Source organism: Neltuma alba, unplaced genomic scaffold, assembly GCF_004799145.2.
Source record: "Neltuma alba isolate B1F8T4 unplaced genomic scaffold, ASM479914v2 tig00012917_pilon, whole genome shotgun sequence".
NCBI lineage: Eukaryota > Viridiplantae > Streptophyta > Magnoliopsida > Fabales > Fabaceae > Neltuma > Neltuma alba.
In genome coordinates, this window is record NW_021637284.1 from 279,798 (window position 1) to 304,770 (window position 24,973).

Below are 24,973 nucleotides of genomic sequence, written 5' to 3' on the forward strand. Positions count from 1 at the left end.
CTACGCGACTGTCAAGTGGCCCAAGATCTGCGGACACAAATCATCGGACAGGATTATGGGAGGAATTCAATGCTGATTCGAGTCTTGATTGGATTAGATGGAACTCGCTTAAAGTTCTGAAAATATTAGCTCACAAAAGGGACTTTGTACTACTTTATTTGCTTGTGTTTGTTGAAGCTACCATGATAAACGTGGTAATTGGGTCAAAGGCTTCTTTCAAAAATCCGGGTGATTATCCACCAAATATAGCTGAATCGTAGGAATTCTAAATGGTCTGAAATTACGTTGGAATCTAGGAATTATGAAAGTGGAAGTTTATTGTGGCTGGCTGGCTGTGTAGAAGCCAATAATCATCCCTTTCACGTTATCATTGATGGAACCATTAATCATTTTTATAGAGATTTGATTGATAGTCTTTCTGGAGTTTGTATATAGAGGGTAACATATTTGCTCATTATTTTGCCAGAAAAGGTCATGAAACTATCAATGCTTTTCATATCTTTGATCGTCCCAGTGACAGCCAATGATGCTAGATGATCAAGCTTGTTTTTCTCCCTTAATGAATAAATCATTCTCACCTGAAAAATGAAAAAGAAAACTCCCACCATAGAGTTCCACTAAAATATACACAGCCACTTATTATGCACCAAGATCTATATAGCCAAGTCAATTGTGAGAGACTTGAATCCGAAAATGTGAAACCGCGATTTTAGTTCCGGTTGGTCTGCCGTTTGTTGCTGGATGGAATTCTATATTGAAGCTGTGCATTATTTAAACGATTTATTGGCGTCTTGAAGAGCTACTCGGGCAGCATTACGTCCTGGTGCTCCCATTACACCACCACCTGGGTGCGCTCCGCTTCCGCATAAGTATAACCCTTGAAGCGGAGTCTTGTAATTCGACCTACAAGTTCCAAAACAAAATAGAATCACAATCACGTCGTTGCCGGTTACAGTGGCTTGCATTAGTTATACGTTTCAGAGAAAGTGACAAAATGTATCACGTCATGTACCATCCTTTCACAGGTCGCAAGAGGAAAAGCGAATCCAGTCCCATTGCGCCATGAAATACATTCCCTCCTGTCAAAAAAATACCATTCACATTCCCCATTGAGATTTAATGCTTAACATAAACGTAGCACCCGCGCATTTTACGAAGAACTTCGCATTTCAATCAAATAGAATAATTTAAGGTTTCTTAGTCACTTGAACATAGAGTAATATTTAACCAGACAACTTCTACCTGTCAAACCGATTTCCCTTTCAAGGTCCGGGGGAGTCAGCATGTCATAACCGATCACTGATGCGCTGAAGCCAGGGGCATATTCATCAATCAGGTTGAAGCATCTGTGCAGAAATGATTCCTGAATGGGAGACTTGTCAAATAAAGATTCATCTTCCCGGCACGATATCGAACGAAGAGATTTAGGTCCCAGGAGGAAAATAAAACCCGACAAAACTTACTCTGTAATCCCGATCTTGCCAGTCACCATCCAGTGGTTTGTAAGGTGTGTACTGAACGAACAGGTTGATCACATGCTTACCTAAGAAGAATCAAAATTATTTTGTTGCCGACATATAGATAGCATCATATATTACAGCAGGACATGCATTGAAGGCAAAGCTTCTCCCGCACTTTTACTGGCGAGATGAACAATTCAAAATAATTTGTTAGAGCAGAAGTTTCAAGTACCAGGTGGAGATATAGTGTTGTCTAGTACAGAGGGAATTGTCATCTCAATAACTGGCCTTCGTGATGGTTTTCCATTCACTGCATCTTGAGATGCATCGTGAACCTCCTCCATGCTATACGGGAATTGACAAAGCTCAAGAAAAATTAAAAAAAAAAAAAAGCTCTGACTCTTTAATCTAGATTGAATAGACATTTTGGGGAAGAAATACATCAAACATTTCCAGTGACGACTGCATCGATTCTAGAATAAGATTAAAAATTGATTGAACCGTAATATACCTCTCTGAACCTATGTGAATTGTACCAGCATGCTGGGGGCCAGCGTCAGGATAATTTAACTTACAACTTTGGAACTGGGGTAATCTATCAACTGCAACATTTATTTTCGTAGTGGCCTGTTTCAATAGATATTCACCATGAAACAACGAATGAAGAAAACTACACCCCTTTGCAATCTAATCTGAGTTCCATTCATTGTAATGTATTTAATGAAAAATAAATAGCGTCTTCGAAAAACAGGCCTCGATTCTTGACCAAAAAGGATTTTAGCGTTCTGACGTCTAGCATAGCTAAGTGAGAAAATTATATCTTGTTTTTTTTTTTGGGTGAAAATATAATAATATTTAGGTTAAAATATCTTCAAATCATAATTTCTAAATATTATTAAAATTGCCACCAGACTTGTACAAATATACTATTAAGTTTTAGAAAAATTATTCCCAAATTTGAAGTTATTGTTCAGATGATTTTGTCATAATATTTTTAAACTTACAATTATATCCTCAGTGTTTTTGGTCTTGCAGTTTTCAAAGTCCTCCCCCCCCCCCCAAAAAAAACAAATCAACTTATATAATTCAAATTCGAGCCAGGATATAATTCCCTAGCTAGAAGTTGACCTAAAGGAAGGAAAAGTAAGCCCTTTTAAAATTTGAACACCCCCCACCCCACAAAAGGCATTCCTGGATGGTGTGAACGATAGCGTGGCTTTAGCTAGTGTTCAAGGCACACTGTTTTGATATCCTAAATTTTTTATAGTTATATGCACAGACGCTAAAATATCCATAAGGGAGAAAAAAGAACAGCTGAAATAGATTAGAAAAAGAACTTACAGAACTGTAGTCAGAATACTTAATTGCATGAACAAAATCGTTGGGGAGCACGTTGTCAGGCACTAATTCCTGGAGCATGTCACCAGAAACTCTAAGTAACACCAAATCTAGGAATTAGAACAGTTAGCATCGGCCATCGATTTGAGAATTTACCGTGAAAGTTTTATAAGGAGTCGCATTAGACAGAACAAATGAAGAATGCACTGGGGTACCATCAGCCAGCATCACCTATATATGCAAGTCATATTAAGAATCAACTTACGGTATTCAACTTTAAAACCCAACTTGATTGAAGGAACTCAGAACAACACTAACCCCGCAGACAGTGTTAGAGTTTTCAACCAACAGCCGAGAAACCTACAAAAACACATAATATCGCGGTAATGAGAACCTTGGGAAGGTAAAAGATATGTGGAAGGTTAGAGAATAAGCCTACGAAAATTAATGCATGCAATACCTTTACGGCTTCCACTAAATCCCCCTCCAAAAAAAAAAAAAAATCCGAGAGACCCTCAGCCTAGTAATGAAGTAACCACCATATTTCTGATCAACACTGTAGACGGAAATACAATTATATTGTGCTTGACGACTTATGTACTATATTACTGCCCATATATACAAAGTAGACATTTGAAAACTTGAGTATAGGAAAATGCATCTTCATGATCTGCTTCCCGTCTGCTTACCTATATTTCATAATTAGAATTACATCGGTGAAAACTTCAACTGTTTCATTCTTTGTGATATGTCAGGCCTCGACAAAATTTGCAGTAACTCATTCAGAGTATAAAATTTCCAGTATTTGCTGGTTGCATCAAAGATCCTATTGAACAAGGATACAACCGCCTAAATTACAAGAATCTTCCCACAGTGACAATTAATGGCCATTATTGAGGGAGTGAAGGTTGAAAGCTTAAAGAGATCTTTCACACCGTACCTCAGCGTCGGTTACAACATGAGCCCCAGCTTCCCTCGCAGCATTACAAATAGCCTTGGATACTGAGCCCATTCCACCTTCAACGTACCTAAAGGAAATAATGACATGCTTAAATAGTAAGAGTTACGTTTTCAAGGATATATTTGTTGAAAATGGCTCACATATTTTTACTGCGCAAAGCTACTGGCAAAGATTAGCTAGCTCGTAGTTAACTAACATGCTACTACTAATCCCAAATAACACGATGTCATTGCCACTCATGTCTTCCATAGTATTTTGTAAAATTCGCTTAGTCAACATGCACCAATGTTACATTAGAATAAAGTAAAGAAATAGATTTTTGGCAAATTACTGTGGCCATTGATGTGATTCACTATATAGATTTCAAGCCAGCAGCAGAGATACATACGACCAAATTCCACGATCCCCATCAGTTTCTCCCATAACGTGATGTAGCAGAACATAGCCACTTCCTGGGGTGTGGACACTTCCCTGCATAGAGAATTGAGCACACAGTGATACTAAAGATTGGTATTTGCATGAAACATCCATTGCACTGTTTTTTATCAGATAAACTGAGAAGCATAATTGCGCTATTGCACTAGTATCATAATGTCTCTGCCCCTAAAACAAGGGGTAAAAATCCGACTATATCAAAACCAATTTTCCCAGTAAAAGTAACTAATCTTACTGTAGTTCCTATAACAGCATCTGTTGCAAGAGTTGCCTTTAGGACATCTGTCTGCAGAAACGTCAGAAACATTATTTGACCTTTAACCATAAACAGCAGGGAAATGTGGAAAAGCATCCACATAAATGCTTAAATAATTATTTCATCACTGTGTGATCTACATGTCAATAAATGAATTTGCAATATAATTAATGGTTACAGAGAATTCAGCTGAAGAAACAAGCATGTTAGAATCAAATTTGCAAGAAGTATAGCATCAATAGACAGCAGAAATCGAAGATGTCCAGGCAAAAATAATATCCAATCTCAACTTCTTTCTTTCACACCAGGACAGCATATATGATAAAAATTCTACCTAAAGGAGTTCAGGAAAATTTCTGACAGAAGGTAACAAAAAGCCGCCAAAAAGTCTAAAGCTTTGACTTCAATCTATGAACCCATCCTCTAAAGACTAAAACCATATAAAGATAATATAACATCAGCTATAAGAACAAAGATAATATAACCTCAAACCAGTTGTTCAAAACTTTAGAAGCTGGGGACAACAGAAGGTCCAAAAAGTCCCTGCCAAACAAATAAGAAGTAACTAAATAAGATTGGCAATTTTCAAATTACCAGCTATGGGACTTGAATCACGAAGATTCCTTAAGTACTTTGCGACACACAATGTGAAATTTTAGTGGAAATAAAGGCAATTTCAAGTTGCAGAGCAATAGAAAACTTACACCATATCTTTCTGTCCCAATGAGGCTGCCTGCCGTAGAAAATTTGCCCAAAAGACTGAATTCTGTAATTTATGCTTCATCTGTTCGTTAAAAGATGCCTTGTACTGCAGAGACTCAGGAGGAGCTGAATCCAGCACTGGATCCATAAATTTACAGAAGCTCTCAAGCTGCTTCTCATATCTGTGTAATAGAACAAAGAAAATGACTCCCAATAAGGAAAAGAACGTTAGAAAGACAGACGAAAAATGGTCATATGATTTGTGAAGCATATAAAGTCAATAAGCTTGACAATAAGCTGCTCAAATTGGTTTTTCAAGTGATGGATGAAGAATTAGAATGCAGAATATCAAAATATTTTTGAGCCTATCAGATCAAGTTCAGAAAAATGTGTTTCAATTTTCTAGTTATTTATTTGCAGCTTGTGAATCTACGGTTACGCAAGTCCCTGAGCGTAATGCAAGGCTAATACATAAACCATAAATTTTTAATTGGCATCGCTTTCCATTAGGAATCATTTGACTGCATTTCAAAAGCAACGATCAGAGGTGATCTTTCTCGTTCAATTTTATTCGCCTAAAGATATCTATCATGTTAACAACACTTTGAAAATATTAAAGTCTCTCCACTTTTGAAATCTGAACTGATACAAATTCCGCTGTTGTGCTTATAGTGCCTTGAATGCATGATAGAAAATTCCACATTGAAATAACAATCATTAATCCTTGCCCCCGTAGCTCGGGGGAACGATGAGCAAAAACAGTTATTGTGATGCAATTACTTCTTAAGATGACGGTACGTTAATTAAGATTATAAAAGAAGGACGAAAGAAAGGAGGAATAGCACCTTGGATAAGCATCGGCGTCTCTTTTAGAGAATTTCGAAATCTCAGAATGATTGAGGTCTTTATCAGGCCCTAAAAGAAGATACCGTCCGTCGAGACAGGGAGTAAACGACGACGGATTTCTCTTCAACAGCTTCAAACCGTGTTTCTTCAACTCTAATTCACTGTTCGTCCACAAAGTGATGCAATAAACAATAATCAAGCAGTAGTCTCAGCAAATAACCATCGTAACCGAAACTGCAAAGCTTACTTAATTACGGAGGGACGGAGTAGACTCTGAAGATAACTGCAGCGAGAAAACTTGAAACCCGGAATGAGCTCCTCTGTAACAGCGGCTCCGCCAATAACGTGACGGCGTTCGAGGACGGCTACGGAAAGACCCCCGCGGGCGAGATAGGCGGCAGCAGTGAGGCCGTTGTGGCCGCCACCAACGACGAGAGCGTCCCATTTTTTGTCCTTCAAAGCGGATGCTGCAGTGCTGAATCTCCTTCGCCACATCCCTCCTTGCTTTTCTTTTTCCTTACCTGCTTACCTAGTTTCATTCGATAACTAACATTGGATTATAGAATATGAGAAGTAAAATGGGGATAAAGATTCCATAATCTTGGAAGAGATATTACTGACTCTAAACTGTAGTGCATCACACGTGGGCCACTTTTTCCGAGTCCCGCCAATTTCTTGCACCTTTCAAACGCACGGTCCCGCAATCTCTGAAGCAGCTCTGCCCCTAGAGAGGATTTTTCCACCGAGGTCCCCAAAAAGTATCGTAGGTTAGCCAACAAACCTCAATGATGATGTCTTTATAATACTACCTTTTTTTTAATTATAAAACTTATTTATAAACTACAGTGTTAATTATTTATGAAAACAATGAGCAAACTTCGGTCCCGTGGTCAGGACATTGGACTCTGAATTCTGAATCCGGTAAGGTCCAAATACATCCATCGTGATTTATCCGAGTTCCTTATGCCAGGATCTGTCTTCGGCTTGCGACAATAGCCACTGCTATTGGCTCATGGTCTCCACGTAATGCTCCCGAAATTAACAGTGTGAAATTCTAAAAGCCTTGGCCTGATTAGAAAAACAAATTAAATTAGTTATTTATAATAAATCTATATTGCCTTTTTTAAAATATTATTGCTAATCAAATGTATTGATTAGAAATAGTATTATTAAAAGAACTACCTGGACATCATGTATTTTATTAATGAAGTCATACAAAAATTCAGACTCCATTGACACGAGGATCGTAGTTGCAGCGACATAAGAGCTTATTGACGGTACAGGACCCCAATCTGCTTCTATAATGTGTTGTCAAAAATGTCTCTGTTAATTGTAAACTATTTCCATTTAAATATAGTTTTAATGTATATAATTAAATAAGAATAATTTAAGGAAGTCAACTCACACTTATTACAAATAACTAACTTAACTAATTTTTTAATCTTTTTAAAATTAATTACTAAACTCTTATATTAAAAACTGAAAGTAGTAATGTATTTGGCAGGCGTCCAACTGTTATCTCATTAAATTTGAAAAAAGATAAACTAGTTAAATATTACCTCTAGTCCTTAATATAAAAACTAGTTAAATAATTTGAGTAGATGAAGAAATATTATAAAGTTAGTTATTCATTATAAATAGGTATTGTCTTTCTTAAAATATCCTTGCTAATCAAATATATTAACTAGAATTATCATTATTACAAGCACTATTTTAGGAAAAAAATAGAGAAATATGAAAAATAAAATATATTCAAGTCTTATATCTAAAATCAAAATAAAAATTAAATGAACTGATAGGATGTAGCATATCAAGATTTTGGGCTGCGTCAGTATGTAAAGAATGCTTGCCGTGGTGCTTGCATACCTTGTTCAATTAAGCGGTCCAGACCGGGCGTGTTGTCATTCGGATCAAGGAAAATAAATGGAGGCAAGTCCATCCCATTGCTTTCGTGAACCACAAAAAAAGGGTCATTTTTTTATCATCGATCCTCTTGAGCAAATAGCCTGGGTTCTACTAATCAAAGAATTTTTTGTACTGGAAAAGATAAAAGACTATACAAAAACTAATGTGCCCTTATATTTCATGAATTTTTAGGTTACTTTCCAATTCGTTTACTAATCACACTTTACATTCAAAAGATTCCTCCGATCATAGTGATTAGTTGCCTCAAGTCTTCTTTCCATCCATTAGTCCCTCGTTAGATGGACAAGCAAGAAATAAGTGTTCGAGAGTGCCTTGGCTATACATGACCAGTGAACCCTTATCGTTGGTAGAAATAACCCATTTATTGGAAACTCAACAAAAGATGAAGTGAAGAGACAATCTTGGATCCTTTTAGGACATCATAAACATTGAATCGGGAAAAGTTCCCCTTCCTGTTTACCAGAGAAATTCTGTTGTAGCGTAGTAAACATCAATTGTGCAGTGCATTAGTAAGACCATGCTTCGTTTTGTTCTTCAAATTTCCTGTCGTCCTAGTTTGAACTTAGAGATAACTAACATTCCCCTACAGAAGGAAAAAGAAATTAGGAAGAGATATTCTGTTTCGAAACCAATTTTTAACATTTTGCCATATGCTTGGCTCTTGTGCAATTCTCAAACCATGTCATAAACATATTTAGCAACCATCACATTACTGTGGAGTACTACTGAAATCGAATGCAAATAGCACTATCGCCTTGGTTTCAGCATGATACCTTGGGCTAGCGGCGGCCGAACCCCACTGCTGACTTCACAATGGTCTCTATATTGTGCTCACTGCAAAGACTAGATATTTTACTTCAAAAGAATGTTTTTAAAACTTTTGTAATGCATGTTTCAAATCTTGATCTGGAACCTTCACGGCACAATGCGGCATTTATTAAGTATTCATTTATGTGATAATGCCAAAAGCTAGAAAAGAATTAGAGCTTTTCACATTAACTGCTGGCTGAAGAAGTCATAAGTGTGAAGAAAAGTGACGTTACCAATGAAGATGAACATCATTTTTTGGGAAATCAGTTTAACATTTCTCTTGAAGGACAGATCATCAGTAATGTGTATATCTCCACATGGCTCTTGCTTTAGGCGTATGCAATAAAATTACTAGCAAAAAAAAAACAAAAAAGGCGTATGCAATAACATTCTCAAGTACACCGTTCACCAAGGCCTATATCTTTTCAGGCAAGAGTCCCATACTGCAACTGATTTTTGTTTACCGGTTAGACACTTCATCTCAAACAATTTAAACATAGACAAAGTCTACAGGGATGAATAAGTAATTAACAATTTAGTACCGCTTCAGTCCAAAATTTTAACTGCATGCCTTCCATTAAACAAAAGCAATGTCTCTCAGGATCTCCATATTCAGTTACAAGACATAGATGTTACATTGATGTCATGGCAAGAAAAAATGATACATGATTGAAACTAGGGAAGGAGCACCATAGACAATATGGTACTAAGTGAAACAAAAATGCATCCCATTTAATATTCCATACAAACAGAAGCATCACCTCGAAGCTGTTACATTCCAAAATCTCCACTCGAAAATGCATGTAGTTGCGTTAATCCAAATATCACCAGGCAGCAACCGCGAATAATATTCTTCATATGTGTAAGTCAAACCATAACTAACAATTTTGAAATCATTTAGAGAAATGCTAAAGTAAAAAGATGCAATATACAATTAAATGAGGCAGCTACTCATCTTCCGATATTCAATATTGTTGAAAACCTCCTAATCCTTAGCCGTTGACTGAAGTGGTAAAGATGTTTCGTTTCCACTGGAGCTGTCCCTCTTTTTTCCAAGTAACTGTTTTGAACAACATAAAATTTATTACTAGCCAGTTACAAAAAGCAGCAAATTAAAAGGAGAGAAACAGAATACTTCTTCGTCCCTTATTATAAGATCCAATTTTTTGAATTGGTTTGTCCTTATTTATAAGATCCTCCTTAGGTTTGTATAAACAATAAATGTAGTTTTACCCACTTTACCCTTAATTGACATACTCTCCCATTATCTATTTTTCATACATTATCTCCCATTTTTTCTCACTCACACCTAGCCACTTATAAATAAGGACATATTTGAGGAGAAAAATATTTTCAACATATTTAATACTTTTAGCTAATTTTAACAGTTTTTTTAAACCACATAATATAGATAAGTGAATCTTATGATAAAAGACGGAGAGAGTATATACACATAGCCTCAAAGGGCATTTACCTTTTGAATTGTATTTATCAAGCATGTCTTGTGTTCATCCATGGAAGCATGGATGAACTCATGAAAGTGATCTCTTAAAGTAGACACAAAACTGCCATTCTTGGACTTTCCCCTTTGGCAGAATGTAACTCTTGATTGAGGGGTGACAAATAGTTTCTCATCAGCCCGCCCGTCGTTGGAACCCATTCGGGTCAGCACCTGGAATAAAGAAAACTTATATAGTCAGCACCCATTCCACAAAAAGAATCAACTAAATTTTATTGTGCATATCTTTTAAGTTGCTTTCTTTAGAGAGATTCATCACAAATCGCCAATCCCTCTTTTTCTTTCTTTCTTTCTTTCTTTTTAATTTTTTTGTCTATCTATATCACACAACAGCCAAATTCTTTTTCTGAGCAGCGTAGAGCTAAATTGTGTACACCCTGTGAACTTACTAAATTGACATGGGCCTGTGCCAGAGATCCGGAGTTTACAAAGAATATTGATGTCTATGCTTGATTTATGTGAAACGGAGAAGGTGAAACTGACAGAGTAATTAGATTCAGGATTAAAGCTTAGACACGCATTTTCGTGTAATCGCACCTCATCTTCCGCTCGCTCATTTGCACTCCACCCAAGTTTTTTTTTCCCCCAAAAATTTTTTCTCGAAATTCGATGTATCCAATATTTGAAGATTGCAACAGATGCAAGAAAATTAATATCCTGGCAAGAAAAGGAGGTACACATGCATGCGTAGTCAATTAATTAAAATTTAAAACATTACAACGGGAAGTCTCACAATTAAGACCAGCTAGTTCGCTGCACTGGAGAATATTCAAAAACAATCCGCACCAAACTATCATACATTAAAGAAAAGCAAACTGCAGCTTGTATAACTGCTTGAGAAAACTGGAAAAGATAAACTAAAAATAACAAGCATATGCCACATGTTTCCCCCTTGATTTAAGTGGACCGATGCTTGAATTAGTTCACCGCCAGGCCACGCAGACAAAAAACTGCGAAAAACCTAGAAAGATGAAGGATGTGACAAGCAATAAATGCTAAGGATATTTACCGTGTTACCAAGTTGCCTCCAGGTCCGCCTTGTGCTGCGAGGGCGATCATAAAAGGCGGCGAGGCGCTTTCAGCACGATGCCGGCATATCACTCCTGTGGCGTCGTATAAAGTTTTGCGGGCAGAATTTGATTATTGACTCCCGAGGGGCTGATTGCGACTCTCCCATAGACTATGATTTTTCCGTGGGCTTTACTTAAACGTTGATACACATTATTAATAAAAATATTTTAAAAATTAATAAAAAATTTTAATTTACTCTTCCGATCTTTAATATAAGACCCATTTAATTAATTTAATTAAATTAAAGAAGTTAGGTAAGTTAGTTAATTATAAGAAAAGTAATACATTTTTTCTAAAACACTATAATCATCTTTCTTAATACCATATCTCCCTCTTCTACTTGACTATAGTTGAGAGAGTATCCATAAGGGTAATTTAGAGAAAATTGATAAATATAAGAAGTCTTATATTTAAGACCAAAACCAATTTAAGAATTGGGTCCTATATTAAGGACCGAAGGAGTATATAAATTAGTCAACTAGTCCTTATATTAAAAATCAGAATAATACATTTTTCTTTAAAAGAAAAATTAGGCATTAATGATGCAAAAATAAATTGGTAAGACAATTATGAGAAAAAATTAATCGTTTTATTCCTATAATTTCAAAACAACGTCAGTATAGTTTAGTTTTTTAATTTTACTTTGCTTAAAGCTTAGCACAATTTAACTCATATACAGGTATTAAGGTTTAAAATTTAAGGCCCAACGGAATAGGATTACTTTCATTAGAAAAACCTATGCCTTGGGGGGGGGGGGGGAGGATCAAGGCGCATTGCATCAAATTCAGTTGGCAGGAAACAAAAATGGACTAAGTTGCAATTAACGCAAAAGATCGAACGTTTTTTTCTTGTTTTAGTATGAAGGATAATATATCACGATTTTTTTTAAAAAACAAAAACAAAAGTGTCATTTTATGGGAAAATATTTAAATATATAAGAAAATACGAAAATTAAAATTAAAAACATATAGTAAAATAAAAATAACAAGTCTACAAATATGACTACAATATTTTTTAATCAACCGTGCACAGGCTAATAAATCTAGTTCAGATAAAATGATGAAATACGGCAAGTCTACATATTCACATGAACGTCGAACTACCAAGTTGGGAGCACCGACTTGTTTAAGGGCACAGCTACTTCACATGGTTTACAAGAAAGAACGCAGTGACGTTCCCATTCTCACAAGGCGGTTCTTTCACAATCTTGTGGATCAAGCAATCTGTCGAAAACTTGCATGTATCCAAGAATGTTATACATCATTCAGTGATGCAGTACACTCACGATTTTCGCCAGACAAGCAATATCAGGTTAGGGATTGGAACCATTTCATGAAAAAGGACTAGTCAAGCATGTAAATTCTAGAGGCTATGTCCTGGACTAACCAATCGAATCCCTCAAGCAGACCCTGACCCGTAAATGCACTGCAGCCAACTATCTTCCAGTGCCGTGATTTCTCCATGGCTTCTAAGTTCAGCACCTGTATATGAGGGCATTTCAGAAATTAAGATCCTTTTTTAGATGCTCTTCTTTCTTTCTTTATTTCCCTTTCCCCTTTTTTTTGTGATAATTGGACCAAATATAGTTACAAATTACAATCATGAGCTAGCGAATACAACTATAATAATAATCCCGCAGTCTGGGCTATAAGGCATATGTTATGGAAATAGGATATTAGCATTTTGTTAACGGATGTAACATCATCACGCTATACGTGTTGATTTTATAATCTTCGACAAAATTAACTATGGTCAGTTGTATGAATTCCTGAAATGCTACAGATGAAGGGAGCATCCCAAACCATAAGCATACCTTGGCTATTTCTTCAGGTGCAAGAGCGCCTTTAATGTCCTGCTTATTTGCTAGTATCAGTAGAGATGCTCCAGATAGTCTCTGTGTATGAAAATACCAAGTATTACAAACCAAACGCTCCAACAAAAACTGTAGACTATGAAAGAGAAAGAGGATTCAATCGAGCACCCCAAATTGGTGTCCGCAGGAAATACTTCGATTGGTTTTGTCACAGCAAATTTTTCTTCTTCTACGTGATAAACGATGAAGTGCTTGTAATTGGGTTACGGCTATACCTTCTCCGCAGTAAAGAAGCAAGTTATTATAAGGAAAAGCAAAGCAAAGGGACTACTGAAAGTATAAACAAACTTTAAATCCCGGAATCATCTTAAGGCACTGGTCCACAAGCAACAATCCTTAAGCAGCAGATTACCAAGTACAGGTAGTACTAGCTCAAAAGTATGCATAGCAGTTTAAGCTAATCAAACATGGGGAGGATGGACTGATGATATAATATTCCCAAAGAAGGACTTAAGTAAGCAAGTTGCTCAGTTGATGAAAAATAAATATTGAACAAACCTCTTCCTTCAAAAGGTTATCCAGCTCCATTTTGCAATCACCCAACCTTCGTAGATCTGAACTATCAACTACCCAGACCAAACCATCCGTTTGCTCAAAGTAGTTTCTCCAATAAGATCTTATTGTCTTTTGTCCCCCAACATCCCATATATTGAGAGTATACCTGCCAATGCCAGCATGGACAGATTGTTTATAGCCAGTTATATCACGATACTTTGCGAAGCAAACTGTAACAAAGAATGTCAATGATCAAGTATGCGCTGCAAGTTTAAAGTGAAATACGAAGCAATTTTTTTTGGGGGAAAAAAAAAACAGTCATGCTCTTGGAATGTACAGCATGTGAAGAAGCAAGAACACAAAATTTTATATCTGAAGTGTTCCATAAGCATCTAGATGAGAATAAACTAACTCCATTTAATTCCCAAACCAACAACTACAGTCTACAAGATTAATAGCAGAGATATAATAAATTGCTGTCATAAAATCAGAACAAAAAAGATAAAACACGCGTTACTTATAAGCTGATTCAGTAATGAAATGAAGGGGAAAACGATAAGATACTGAATTTTACTTTTTGTAGGTGATGGTTTTGATGTTAAAACCAAGGGTAGGACTAATTACGCTAGTGTCTTCTCCGTTAATCTTCAAAACTATCGTGGTTTTCCCCGAATTGTCCAGTCCGCTGCATAACGATCAAGACCGATTTGTAAGTAGAAGGAACAGAGATACAGAGAATAACGATTTGCGAAAGAATAGAGAAATTGCTTACACCATGAGAATGCGCATTTCCTTCTCTTTCCTTTTGATTTTCCGAATGATGCTGAGAAGACCCATAGATCTGCGTCAGAACAAATGCCAGAAATATATAGCTGTGAAGTTTTCGAATTAAAATTTGAGTAGTCAAAGCTTAGTTTCCAAGGCGACAAGGAGAGCTGCGGAGGCCGGGAGGGGAACCGAGGAATGGGAGGGGCTGCCATTGGTCGCTCCTTGTGGATCCAGATCACCTCAATTGCTCCCAAAGTGCCTTAATGGCCATCGTTAGATTCATCCAATGGCTTAAAGAAAAACTGGTCAAGATTTTAAAAATAGGAATTGAACATATTATTTGACACCATATTTTATGGTAGTATCCCATCCATTCGCTGGTCAAAAAAAAAAAAAAATCCCATCCATTCTTACAAAGCGAGTATGTTTCAATTTTGGCGCCATTTTCCCCTCCCACGTATTCATACCTCCGTCACATTCTCGTCTTCTTCCTTTTTAAAATTCATTTTCAAAGCCACTGTGCATTGTCCCGTATTTGACATATCTCCAAAGCTACATTATCAACAGGTTAATCGTACTAAGTCGTCCTTGATTTAGAAACTCCAAATTGTGAATGACATAAAAAGTAAATTAAAAACACTTCTTAATATAGAGAAATAGGCAAACAAGAATGTTAGAAGATTTAACATCTTTTTAAATTAATGTGACATTTTGTATATTATTTTTTTTATAAGAGTATGCTCCCTTTTATGTAATTCTTTCACTAGAGGAATTTAATTATTTCACTTTTCTTCAAAACTATACTCTTTAACCCCCAAAAACACGGAAATAATTAATGGAAGTCATTTTAGCCCAAAAAAAAAAAATACTGACAGCCATTTCTAAAGGATGTGATTTTTTTTACCTCAGATTGTGAATATTGAAAATAAATGTCCTTTGAGCATTAACATTTTTTTTTGGTCAGCCTTTTAGCGTTAAGGAGTTTGGCAAAACCTCAAAAACACTCTGAAGAAAATGCTTTCATAAAAATAAAAATAAAACTCCTCTCCCGTAACTACCTCCGTAAAATCATTTCCATAAAAAATAATTCAAACAGCCCCTGGACCATTAATCTTGACGCTGAAAGTATAAGGTTTCTTTTTTTGGGTCAACAAGGCGTAAGAATGGTGAATTTCGAATAAATGAAAAATGCGCAGCGGGAAATTTGGTGGGATTTCATTTTATCCGCAAATTCACAGGGAAGCATACAATCTGCTTCAGCCATAAGCATTCCAATCTACTTTTATTTCGCTTCTTCCTATACCCAGACAAGTCGACTGAGGAGAAGGATCTACATATACCAATCTCCAATTCTACCATTTCCCGTAAGTGTATTTTCATGCTCTATCATGGCGGCATATTGGCAGCCACACTAATTATATTAAATCAAATTAGCAATGAATTGGGACAAAATTTGAAGAACAACAAATATTCAAATGTCTTAACGCCAATTAATTCGAGAGCCTTGGGGGCTTGAGAAAGTAAATACTCTTCACAAAACCTTTCCCAGCATCACCTACTGACTTCAGCAATTTGCTTGGGTCATATTCGTCCTTCTCAACTACTTCCTCTTGCTTCCGTTTCTTGAAAATAGAAAAAGAAACATTTCAGTGACGAAAAGTTAAACATTCATGCTGATGTACTCGGTAAGTCGGACTCCCAATGTGTTCGCAATTTTACCTTTGAAGAATAACTTTCAACCCACGTTAGGCCAACGGCGTCACCTCCCAACAAATCGTACCATACCTTGAACGTGGTGGAGAACTCTTTCTGTAAGTGATCAACGAAAAGTATGCGAATCAGAAGATTTGAGGGTGTACTATGAACGGGAAGCAGAGGGGAGGGGGAAAAAAAAGCATTATGATCAAATATTAAATGAATTTGAGGGCACTTGCCTCTAAATCCCTGATGAAGAATCTTAATGGATCAAAGTCAACCAGCAACTTGCTTTTAACTTCCTCTGGCCTCCCCTTCAAATCTCTAGGCAAAAGCACAGGCTGGAAACACTTGCTAGCATGTCCTCTAACAACAAGTTTTCCTAAAAAAATGCAAACAATTATTAAACTAGATTAACCAATTAATCATAGCTTGAGATACAGAAGATCATGCTTTTTAACATATTAATTCCCAGCCCACAGTTTTAAGCCAACTTATGCCACAGTTACATGCTTCATGCGATGTGGTCGACTATATTCTAATTCCGAACAAACGAAGAATTACATTTTAATCGCTTCTTAGGATTTTACAGAAGTTTTGAACATCCGTCAACATGCACAACAACCAATATATTTTAGTTTTAGTTTATAGACTAGCCCAATCATATTAAAAACTAACATAAAGTATAGAAGTCCCAGCAGCTAAAAACAATAATTTAGATTCAAAATATTTTAAATAATTGACTCCATAATATCAAATTTACATAAAAATTACGACAAGCAATAATTAACTATATACCATGAGCAACTTCTGACGGGAAGAGAAGTCTTTGCGGATCAGGGAGTTTATCTCTGTGAAGAAGAACTATGGCATCATAATTGTTCAAAGGAGTTCGGAAAAGGCACTGCAGCAAGAATTGAAAATTCTTAACAGTCTCTGAAAAAACATCTTTTTTCTAAAATCAAAAGTTAAAATGAATAAGAAATTAAAAATGTGTTACTCTCACCTCCCATCTGTATGGACCAATCTGATCCTGAAATATAAGTTTCGTCAACAAGTTTGCACTACTACGGGCATAAGCCACCAGCCGTTTAAGTTCCTGTTGGATGAAAAAATCAAGGGTCACATGAAACGCATCAGCACCGCCTCATTATCCTATATAAGCATGCAATAGAGAAGCGGAGGAGGAGACCATGTATTAAGCATGTTAAATGCGGAATTGGCTTAAAAAATTAATATGCATTCCTTGTATTTGGTGGATCTAAGATAGTATAACCTCTGGAAAATTCCATATACGGCATGCATATGCAATGATTATCAGGTCCAAATTATTGAAGGCATCAATGGCGATGTAACTATACTTAGCAACAACCCAACTCCTACGCCACACCATAATTGTAGAAAAACTACTAACATTTAGTGCACTATCAAACAGAGGGCAGAAAGACATTACAAGGAACATAGTTTTCGTGAAGCAATGGCAACCAACCAAAATCAGGCCCACAGAGCTAGCAAGTTGAAAAACAATATAATATTTCACTTTTGACATGAGTTTGCAGAGAAATTATCCAGTTTACAGAACAACGAACCAATGCACTTGGTGAGGATCCTGTCCATGCCTCAGATGTTTTATCATAAACCGTGGCTATAAACATAGCTGGCCTTACTCCATTCTCTCCCTGAACCTTTCTGCTCAACACAAAGTTATCCTAAAAATTTGATATAGTTATTATCAAGCACAGAATGAAATTAATGAAGACCAACATAATCATTAGTTCTAACCCACACACACCTTAAAAGAAAAGGACTTACGGTTATTTCTTTCTTATCGCTTTGGCTTAGGTCATTATTTATGTCAACAACCAATGAAGAGAATGTCCAGCCATACTCTGAGAGTAAACGAAGGAATCTGTTGATCAATAAAACATAGGAAGTCATCAAGACTAGGAAAAAGTCCCAAACGACAACGTACCCATTTCATTAAATGGTAGATCATAGCCAACATATAAAAAGAAAATTATACTGCCTCCGATCCTAAATATAAGATCCACCTCATGGTGTATTTTGCGCTACAAAGTGGATCTTACATTTAATATCAGAGGTAGTATCAAAAATCTATGCAGCATTCAGATAAGTACTGCTCAGGCTATTGTTGCATCTACTCATAGAAACATGGTTGCTGATTACAAACAGACAGAATTTGGAACTTCACCTTAAAAACCCAGTTATCCTTGAGCAAGGAGTATTAAATGGCAATGGATTAAGAAAGACGGATGCAACCAAAAGCTCAACTGCTTCCTCTACCAAGCAAGCCGAAAATAGATGTGAAGCAGCCCATCGTTTTGCAAGCCTTCACACACACACCGACAAACACATACATACATGAATAGCCTGTATATGTCATATATTAAAATCTGAAAACTGCTTAAAATATAAGTATTCAAATATTTACCTAGCTACTGATGCATATATTGGGTAACGGCTTTGTAATCCATTAATCATGCTAGAATGTTGACTACAGATGAAAAGTTTCTTGTCTGTCAAAGAAACACGCTTTTCTTGACCATTCTCACCTGGAAGTTAAAGTGGTTTGATAAGTAGAACTGACCGGCAGAAATCTTAATGAACCAGTCACTCGGATTATAAGTTAAAGTCCATACTTTCCTTGCTGAGCAAACTGAGGCCCCTCTCATGCAAAATTTTAAGACGAAATGCATATCCAGATAATAATACATCCACATTATCCTCGGTCGCAATACATGTCATTCCCCATAGTTTTTGAAGACTGTTATGATTGCAGCATCAAATTAAAGTTAATAAATAATAAATGAATAGATAAATAACAAAACCCAGTAATCAATAAAGAATCCAACCCTGACCCACCTCTCTCCAATCTGAAGAAGGAAGGCCGATTTCGTCTTTTCCACTGCAACTTCATCCATTGGCCAGTTACCAGAACCTTCCAGCTGTAAGAGCAAGCAAGAATCCATAAATTTACCACAGAAAATCATCTCAAAAGCGAGACAGGTTTCTTCTACCATACCTGAATCATAACTTCCAGTGGTTGAATGCAAGACGGGATGGCATTATTCAGTTTAACAAACTCATTTTTTTCACTAGCCAAAAGATGAGGTTCAGGAGGGAAGGCTGATGTCAACCTGAAAGCTGTAAACAATAATGAATACGAAGGCTCAAAGATTCAAACTAGTATTACCCAATAACTCCATTACATATAAAAACATAAACACCCTTATTCTTAGGTCAGTATAGTTTTTGTTTTTTTCTCTTTACCCAACAACACAAACCCAAGCATTGACACAAAGATGTCTTTACAAAACAGTTCAGAGAACTTTAAGAATATAGTATATCTTTGATAGAATAATATTTTTCCCAGGTGGAGAAAATACCAGAGTTTAAAGGCTGTACACTAGACACCTTCAAAGGGATGTCTGGAACTAGACGCAAGCGCTTTGATAAGACATCAAATGCCTTAAGCAAACTCTCAGTATATGAAATTGGATCTGTAAAATGTTTTAAGATCAAAACATTGCGGGAGATAATAAGTTAATTATAGAAGACAACAAAGATAATTTAACTAAGATTTTACCACCAGCTCCATGTAGCAAAGAGAAATCAAGTTGATCCACGGCAACTACAATATTTTCTTTCAACAGAGAGAGATGTCGAGTGAGTATATGCTCCACTATTCTTTTTAAAATAAGATGTCTTGCCCACTTCTCACTTTCCCAGACTGGGGAAGAAAACAACCAGGAATCATGTAAATCACCATGATACTTGATATGTTCAAAGAAAGTAATGGTAATTATATCGAATCAACAAAACCAATTGCCAAACCAGAAAATAACTTGCCTGTGCTTTCTGCAATTCTACCATCTTTAAATCGCCTAAGCTCTGCTTTTTCCCCCCAGAACTTCCGAAATTCTTGCACCTGTTTTGGGTAATAAGTTTAACTAGTGTTGTATCAAACCCAAGTTTTGAAAACGAAAAAAGAAAATGCGTCAGTGCCAAGAGAAACAGCAGATACCTCTTCACTATTTCCAGCATTGGGGCCAATATCAATCATCCTAAATGCTTTCTCCACATTACTCACTGAAATTCCAATAAATAATGGCTCTTTATCAAGTGTAGACATGCCCTGGAGTAGTTAAAAAGATTAGAATTAGGACTCAAACCATGAAGTATAGATAGAATGAAATGTTAAAGGCTGATAATCAATTCCATACATCTTCTACACTCCACTGTGACTCTGCATTTCTCCAGGTAACACGGATGAACTTTGCTCTATCATTCAACCCCTTAGTTAGAATACCATGTACTTTTTCCTCATATATTCTCCAACATTCATTGTCTGAACAAAATCCCAATGCATATGCCTCCTTCTTTCCCTTTAAATTTATTCTATAATAGCAAACACAGAGAATTACCAATGAGCTTTAATAACAAAGCAATTAATCAAGAAACGATCCGGTAAACAAACCATTATCAATTGACAGAAGGGCTGCAGTGCAAAACTGTATTTTAATTTATCAAAAGTCCAACAGTTTAAACAAAAACAATTTTATGATACTAAAAGTGAATTGAAGTGAAATTCATAAAATTCAATCCATCCACCCATAACACAAACCAAAACTCAGGAAATTAAGACACTAAAGTCTATGTGACAAAACCCTTAGTGCCAATTTACGAAATTATTAAAGGAAATAGAATGCAGGCAGCCATAAACATAACTATCAAAGAATATCTGCTTTCTACTACTCTGAATTGAAATTTAACATCTAACACTAATTTTTTTCCTTTTTATTTTATAATGAATCCATTCAAAATTTTGCTAGCTGCGATATGTACCAGAGGAATAGGCACCAAAGCATGTGTTTTGTATAAAGAACAAATGATTATAGAAACGTCCAAGTAATTAAACCATACTTGAAATTCCAAGTCAAAATATAGAGCAAGGATATCCATTCAAATAATAATATCTAAGAGGCAAAGTCTTTCCCCAAATCAATATAAAATTATAAAACAATACTATATTACCTTATGCAGTAGTCGTATTTAGCAGCATAGTCAATCTTAGTCATAAAGATTTCCTCAAATCCACCATCTTTACATTTCTCCAGGCATTTAAGCGTCAAAGCAGCCTCATCTTGAAGCTAAATGTAGACATATAAAAGGACCATAGTTTAAGAATCAAAATGAGTATCACCAGTGGCAAAATTTAAAAAAATAAGACACACACACACAAGCTGGTTTCTGTTCTAGACATCCCGAAAAACACAGGCATAAAGTACCTCAGCAAAACCAATTCTAGATATCCGGAAAGCCAAATTGAATCTTCCAGATGGATTGCAAATGACAACTGGAAATGACTTTTTAAATTGAATCCTTTCCTGCAAATGGTAATCACAAGCACAATAACTTGTGAGTAATATTTCAAAAACTTTGTGGAGCCGACAGTAAAGAACTCAAATTGAAAAAGACAAAAATAAAAAGTTGACATGGGGAAAAAATTAACATCACTGCATGAACCCCCTCACGATCAAACCATCATGTATTAGATTAAAATATAATCATGAAACCTTCCGTTGAATTTCATTAGCCTTACACTGCATTATCGCAATATATTTTATTTATGTCAAAGTTTACACCATTTCAAGGTAATAAAATTAAAAATGTCAAAACAAATAGCCAACTGAACGAGAAATAAAAAATCATATCCAAAATTACTTTTCAAGCATAAACTAAACATTAAAAACAAATGGCTACACAGATATTTTTTGACCCAAAAAAAAAATTGCTACACAGATATTGAAGGGAGTATTCACCTCTTTAGTAATACTACTCTGGCCTTCCTGAGGAAAATAAAGGCCACGGCTCCACAACTCTGAATTGGCTGCAAAAGCAATAGTCATTATAAGTATCCATGCATAGTAACACACACGCACGCACACACACACACGCTCTTGCTCTCAAACCAATAACCCCAAATTGTTTATCTTGAAATTTAACCAACTAAAAAAACTTAGCAGACTCAACCCTCCAAAATTCATGCTACTTTCGTCATCAGCATAATAAACATAATATATTGTAACATTGCAACTATGTCAGTAACTTCATCCGGTTTAATAGCAAATAATATATATGGCAACAACAGGTAGTTTTCCCAATTCTTTGGGAGGAAAGGTAAAAGAAATTGTTGGCTTCAATTACAGATCAGGTATAAAGGGAGTGCTCAAAAATTGCTTTTCATGGCATTTTGTGGGAAACCGAGAAGCTTGTATCATCTTTAGGATAAACTATAGTGGTAACTGATTGTTACCCTATTATTGCAATCAAACGAACCATACTAACATCGGGAGATAGCACGTACCAGAACTCAACAATTTTGCTTTAGACAAACTTCTTTTTATACTATTGTGGCATTCATAGTAAAGTATAGTAATCTAATATATCAAATAGAGGGATAAACAAAAATCTCTGAACTGCCAAGGGAGAGAGTCTATATGCATACCAATAAAGTTCATGGTAACACGAAATATTTGGATTGCCTTCATTGACATGCTGATTTGCTGCCTTGTCAGAAGATATGCCAGAATAGCAGAGATCAAAAATCCACTTAGGCAATCATAAGCATATATTGAACTTCTCTGTTGAGCCCAAACCTAACCAACAAAAACCAGCAATTTATTCTGCCTCAACTTGTATATATTGGCCAAATATATGTATTAAATGTATTAAATATATTGATTGATGGAGAAGATTTTCACATATCAAACCTTGAGCAATGTTGAAGCCTCTCTTAGTTCCTTCCATCTAGAAAAACTTTTATCAATAAATTCGGTGTCCTCTAAAAACATATCTTCCAGAATACTACTATTGTATTTTGGTGTAGCCTCAAGAGCTGTACATTAACAGATAAAGATTAACAAAATTAAAAAGGAAAGATCAAATGAACAGCATAAATGCTAGTGCTTAAGGCACAAACCTTGATTAGGAGTATGAATGTTATTACGATTCAGGTTCAACCTTGATATGCTAAATAAAGACATTGCTGATGGAATTATTCTTATACAAACACCAGGAACTTCAGCAACCTTTGCAGCTGCAATGCCACTTTTTTTTATTAGCAAAATAATTGTATAGTATAAGATAGTTCACAACAGAACACCGCTGCTCTTTTTCACCAGTCAAGTCAATATCCTTTAAAGGAGATGAAAACAATATTGAAGTGCTGAAATGGAGCATAAACCTGGATGAATAATTAGTATAGGTTTTCTGGCTTCATTTTGCAGCGTAGACCACTCAACCTTATCAAAAGATGCAGAGGTATCCAAGTACTTTTTCAGCAAGCAAAGATACAGGCATCTCTTGGCATGGTATCTATAATTTAAGTAATCTTTCTCGTGGAAACTCTCCTGAGAAGATAGGGAAAACAGTTAGAAGGTACTGTCTCTTGCATTCTCTTTCTCACCCTCACGATGAGGTTGAATTCATTTTAATCGAAATTTTAAATTGTTCAGCTGTTTTATTGATATTTATATGATTATATTTCCTACAGCACTTTCTGCACTTTAGATGTCAAAATATTATAACTACCTTTCCTGCTCCATGACTTCAAATCATGTTTCGATTTATTCCTTTTCATGAAATCCAAATAGTCACCAAATCAAGAAAAAGGAAAGAAGTTAATCTTCTCATGGTCCTGTACAAGAGTTAAGAGGCTATGTGCTTCTATTTTGAGGACACACCCCATCCTTTGTGAGACTATCCTAGCAAACTTTTTCAATTCAACAAAAATAACTGCGATTTTGCAGTTGGCAGGGTTGACCCAAAATTGATATATTAAATTTTCTGACATTTGATTTTCTGAAATGCATGCTTTTAGAATCTAAGATGAGCTATTGTAGCATCGTTGCAAACTCTGCAGCTTAATAACAATTCAAAGCATGATACACAACCAGTGAGATTTATTGATCCCTTTTTTCTATAATGCCGAGTTAGAGAGTTCAAGCACATCAATTGAGTACCTTCGGCAACCTGATAATAAGGTCAACATTTACTCCGGGCTTTGCAAGAGTTTGCGTGGCATAACTGCCCCCGATTTTAATAGATGTAGGCTTCTTGAACTTGAACTCAACTTTATCGGCGCCTATGTCCCTCACAAAATTTGGAGCTGTATCGGCCGTTACCTGGAAAGTTGTTAATGATTTCGAACGTTGAGCTCAGTCAGTATGGCATTCTCGAAACTCCAGTAATGTAAGCTGCAACAGTTGCTTTCATTTCCTTGGTGATATACCAAATATCTCAACAAAGTACATCAAATTGAAGGACATGAGGAATCAATAACTTAAGAATATCCTTAGTTAATAATGAAGATACACGCATTTATAAAATACAACGCAGAGACAGACAGGCACACTGAAAGAGACAGGTAAAGAATAACCTTAACATCTTCCGGGATCTTATCGATGCATGCTTTGACGGCGGAGACAGTGTCATCAACGAACTTAGTGAATGGAGGAGAATAGTCTAGTTGAACCTCCTTCAATAGCTCTCTCACCTTCAAGTCCATAGAGTCCATAAGCGTAGCGTCGTCCATCGTTCCGTCAAATGATTTTTATTTGCAGGAGTCAGAGAATCTGTCTTAGAGAAGCGCCCGTACTCAGTGCTTTGGGGTTTAGGGTTTTTGGCAGAAGGATGGCGGGAGTCGGGAGGGACAGGCTCAAACGAAAACGGCGGGTTCTCTGTTTTGTGTTTTTATTTTTAGTGCGAAGTCATGTTCCCCACATATCTGTCAAGA

The 24,973-nt window shown here is 36.1% G+C and overlaps 3 protein-coding genes and 1 long non-coding RNA gene across 10 annotated transcripts; all 4 read right to left on the minus strand.

Annotated features, from left to right (window-relative positions):
* Window positions 1–167: 167 nt before the first annotated feature.
* LOC114732495 (pyridine nucleotide-disulfide oxidoreductase domain-containing protein 2) lies at window positions 168–6,743 on the minus strand. Of its 4 annotated transcripts, none has more exons than XM_028919768.1 (17): window positions 6,627–6,743; window positions 6,246–6,527; window positions 5,998–6,159; window positions 5,155–5,334; window positions 4,936–4,993; window positions 4,430–4,480; window positions 4,148–4,230; window positions 3,739–3,826; window positions 3,117–3,158; window positions 2,955–3,029; window positions 2,802–2,870; window positions 1,972–2,087; window positions 1,693–1,805; window positions 1,464–1,543; window positions 1,243–1,363; window positions 1,013–1,079; window positions 168–903 (listed from the first exon to the last, which is right to left on the minus strand). In XM_028919768.1, exons 2-17 carry the CDS (start codon window positions 6,491–6,493, stop codon window positions 768–770), a joined length of 1,689 nt encoding a protein of 562 aa, XP_028775601.1. In that variant the 5' UTR covers window positions 6,494–6,527; window positions 6,627–6,743; the 3' UTR covers window positions 168–767. The 4 variants fall into 4 exon arrangements, with proteins under 4 accessions (XP_028775601.1, XP_028775603.1, XP_028775604.1 ...); XM_028919770.1 differs by having other exon boundaries at window positions 6,246–6,544; XM_028919771.1 differs by having other exon boundaries at window positions 6,642–6,742.
* Window positions 6,744–8,053: 1,310 nt separating this feature from the next.
* On the minus strand, window positions 8,054–11,456 carry LOC114732534 (uncharacterized). Of its 3 annotated transcripts, none has more exons than XR_003738992.1 (5): window positions 11,263–11,456; window positions 10,209–10,406; window positions 9,496–9,794; window positions 8,698–8,758; window positions 8,054–8,507 (listed from the first exon to the last, which is right to left on the minus strand). It is a non-coding gene; the product is annotated as an uncharacterized LOC114732534 (long non-coding RNA). The 3 variants fall into 3 exon arrangements; XR_003738993.1 differs by lacking the exon at window positions 11,263–11,456 and adding an exon at window positions 10,987–11,163; XR_003738994.1 differs by lacking the exon at window positions 11,263–11,456 and adding an exon at window positions 10,643–10,950.
* Window positions 11,457–12,281: 825 nt separating this feature from the next.
* On the minus strand, window positions 12,282–14,711 carry LOC114732533 (ADP-ribosylation factor-like protein 2). Its single transcript, XM_028919816.1, has 5 exons — window positions 14,465–14,711; window positions 14,267–14,377; window positions 13,696–13,858; window positions 13,138–13,218; window positions 12,282–12,805 (listed from the first exon to the last, which is right to left on the minus strand). Exons 1-5 carry the CDS (start codon window positions 14,527–14,529, stop codon window positions 12,668–12,670), a joined length of 558 nt encoding a protein of 185 aa, XP_028775649.1. The 5' UTR covers window positions 14,530–14,711; the 3' UTR covers window positions 12,282–12,667.
* Window positions 14,712–15,649: 938 nt separating this feature from the next.
* LOC114732546 (nucleolar protein 6) lies at window positions 15,650–24,772 on the minus strand. 2 transcript variants are annotated; one of them, XM_028919829.1, is made up of 26 exons: window positions 24,617–24,772; window positions 24,201–24,362; window positions 23,423–23,588; window positions 23,159–23,275; window positions 22,950–23,074; window positions 22,685–22,835; window positions 21,999–22,066; window positions 21,465–21,563; window positions 21,211–21,326; window positions 20,400–20,574; window positions 20,201–20,311; window positions 20,026–20,104; window positions 19,763–19,906; window positions 19,563–19,676; window positions 19,199–19,320; window positions 19,039–19,121; window positions 18,816–18,940; window positions 18,608–18,728; window positions 18,368–18,505; window positions 17,968–18,064; window positions 17,745–17,864; window positions 17,162–17,254; window positions 16,954–17,059; window positions 16,395–16,537; window positions 16,180–16,269; window positions 15,650–16,082 (listed from the first exon to the last, which is right to left on the minus strand). In XM_028919829.1, the coding sequence occupies exons 1-26, from the start codon at window positions 24,770–24,772 to the stop codon at window positions 15,951–15,953; spliced, it is 3,153 nt and encodes a 1,050-aa protein (XP_028775662.1). In that variant the 3' UTR covers window positions 15,650–15,950. The 2 variants fall into 2 exon arrangements, with proteins under 2 accessions (XP_028775662.1, XP_028775663.1); XM_028919830.1 differs by lacking the exons at window positions 23,423–23,588; window positions 24,617–24,772 and having other exon boundaries at window positions 15,951–16,082; window positions 24,201–24,266.
* Between the last annotated feature and the right edge of the window lie 201 nt (window positions 24,773–24,973).

Coding starts and splice junctions, on each gene's coding strand:
- LOC114732495 (XM_028919768.1), bottom strand. CDS start 6,493: ATGTGGCGAAGGAGATTCAGCACTGCAGCATCCGCTTTGAAGGACAAA. Junction 5,335..5,997: donor GACGCCGATGCTTATCCAAG/GTGCTATTCCTC, acceptor TCTATTACACAG/ATATGAGAAGCAGCTTGAGA. Junction 2,088..2,801: donor AGTATTCTGACTACAGTTCT/GTAAGTTCTTTT, acceptor CTATTGAAACAG/GCCACTACGAAAATAAATGT.
- LOC114732533 (XM_028919816.1), bottom strand. CDS start 14,529: ATGGGTCTTCTCAGCATCATTCGGAAAATCAAAAGGAAAGAGAAGGAA. Junction 13,859..14,266: donor AAAACCATCACCTACAAAAA/GTAAAATTCAGT, acceptor TGGCATTGGCAG/GTATACTCTCAATATATGGG. Junction 13,219..13,695: donor ATAACCTTTTGAAGGAAGAG/GTTTGTTCAATA, acceptor TTTCATACACAG/AGACTATCTGGAGCATCTCT.
- LOC114732546 (XM_028919829.1), bottom strand. CDS start 24,772: ATGGACGACGCTACGCTTATGGACTCTATGGACTTGAAGGTGAGAGAG. Junction 20,312..20,399: donor CACAGTGGAGTGTAGAAGAT/GTATGGAATTGA, acceptor TAACTACTCCAG/GGCATGTCTACACTTGATAA. Junction 19,677..19,762: donor TTTGCTACATGGAGCTGGTG/GTAAAATCTTAG, acceptor AACATTTTACAG/ATCCAATTTCATATACTGAG.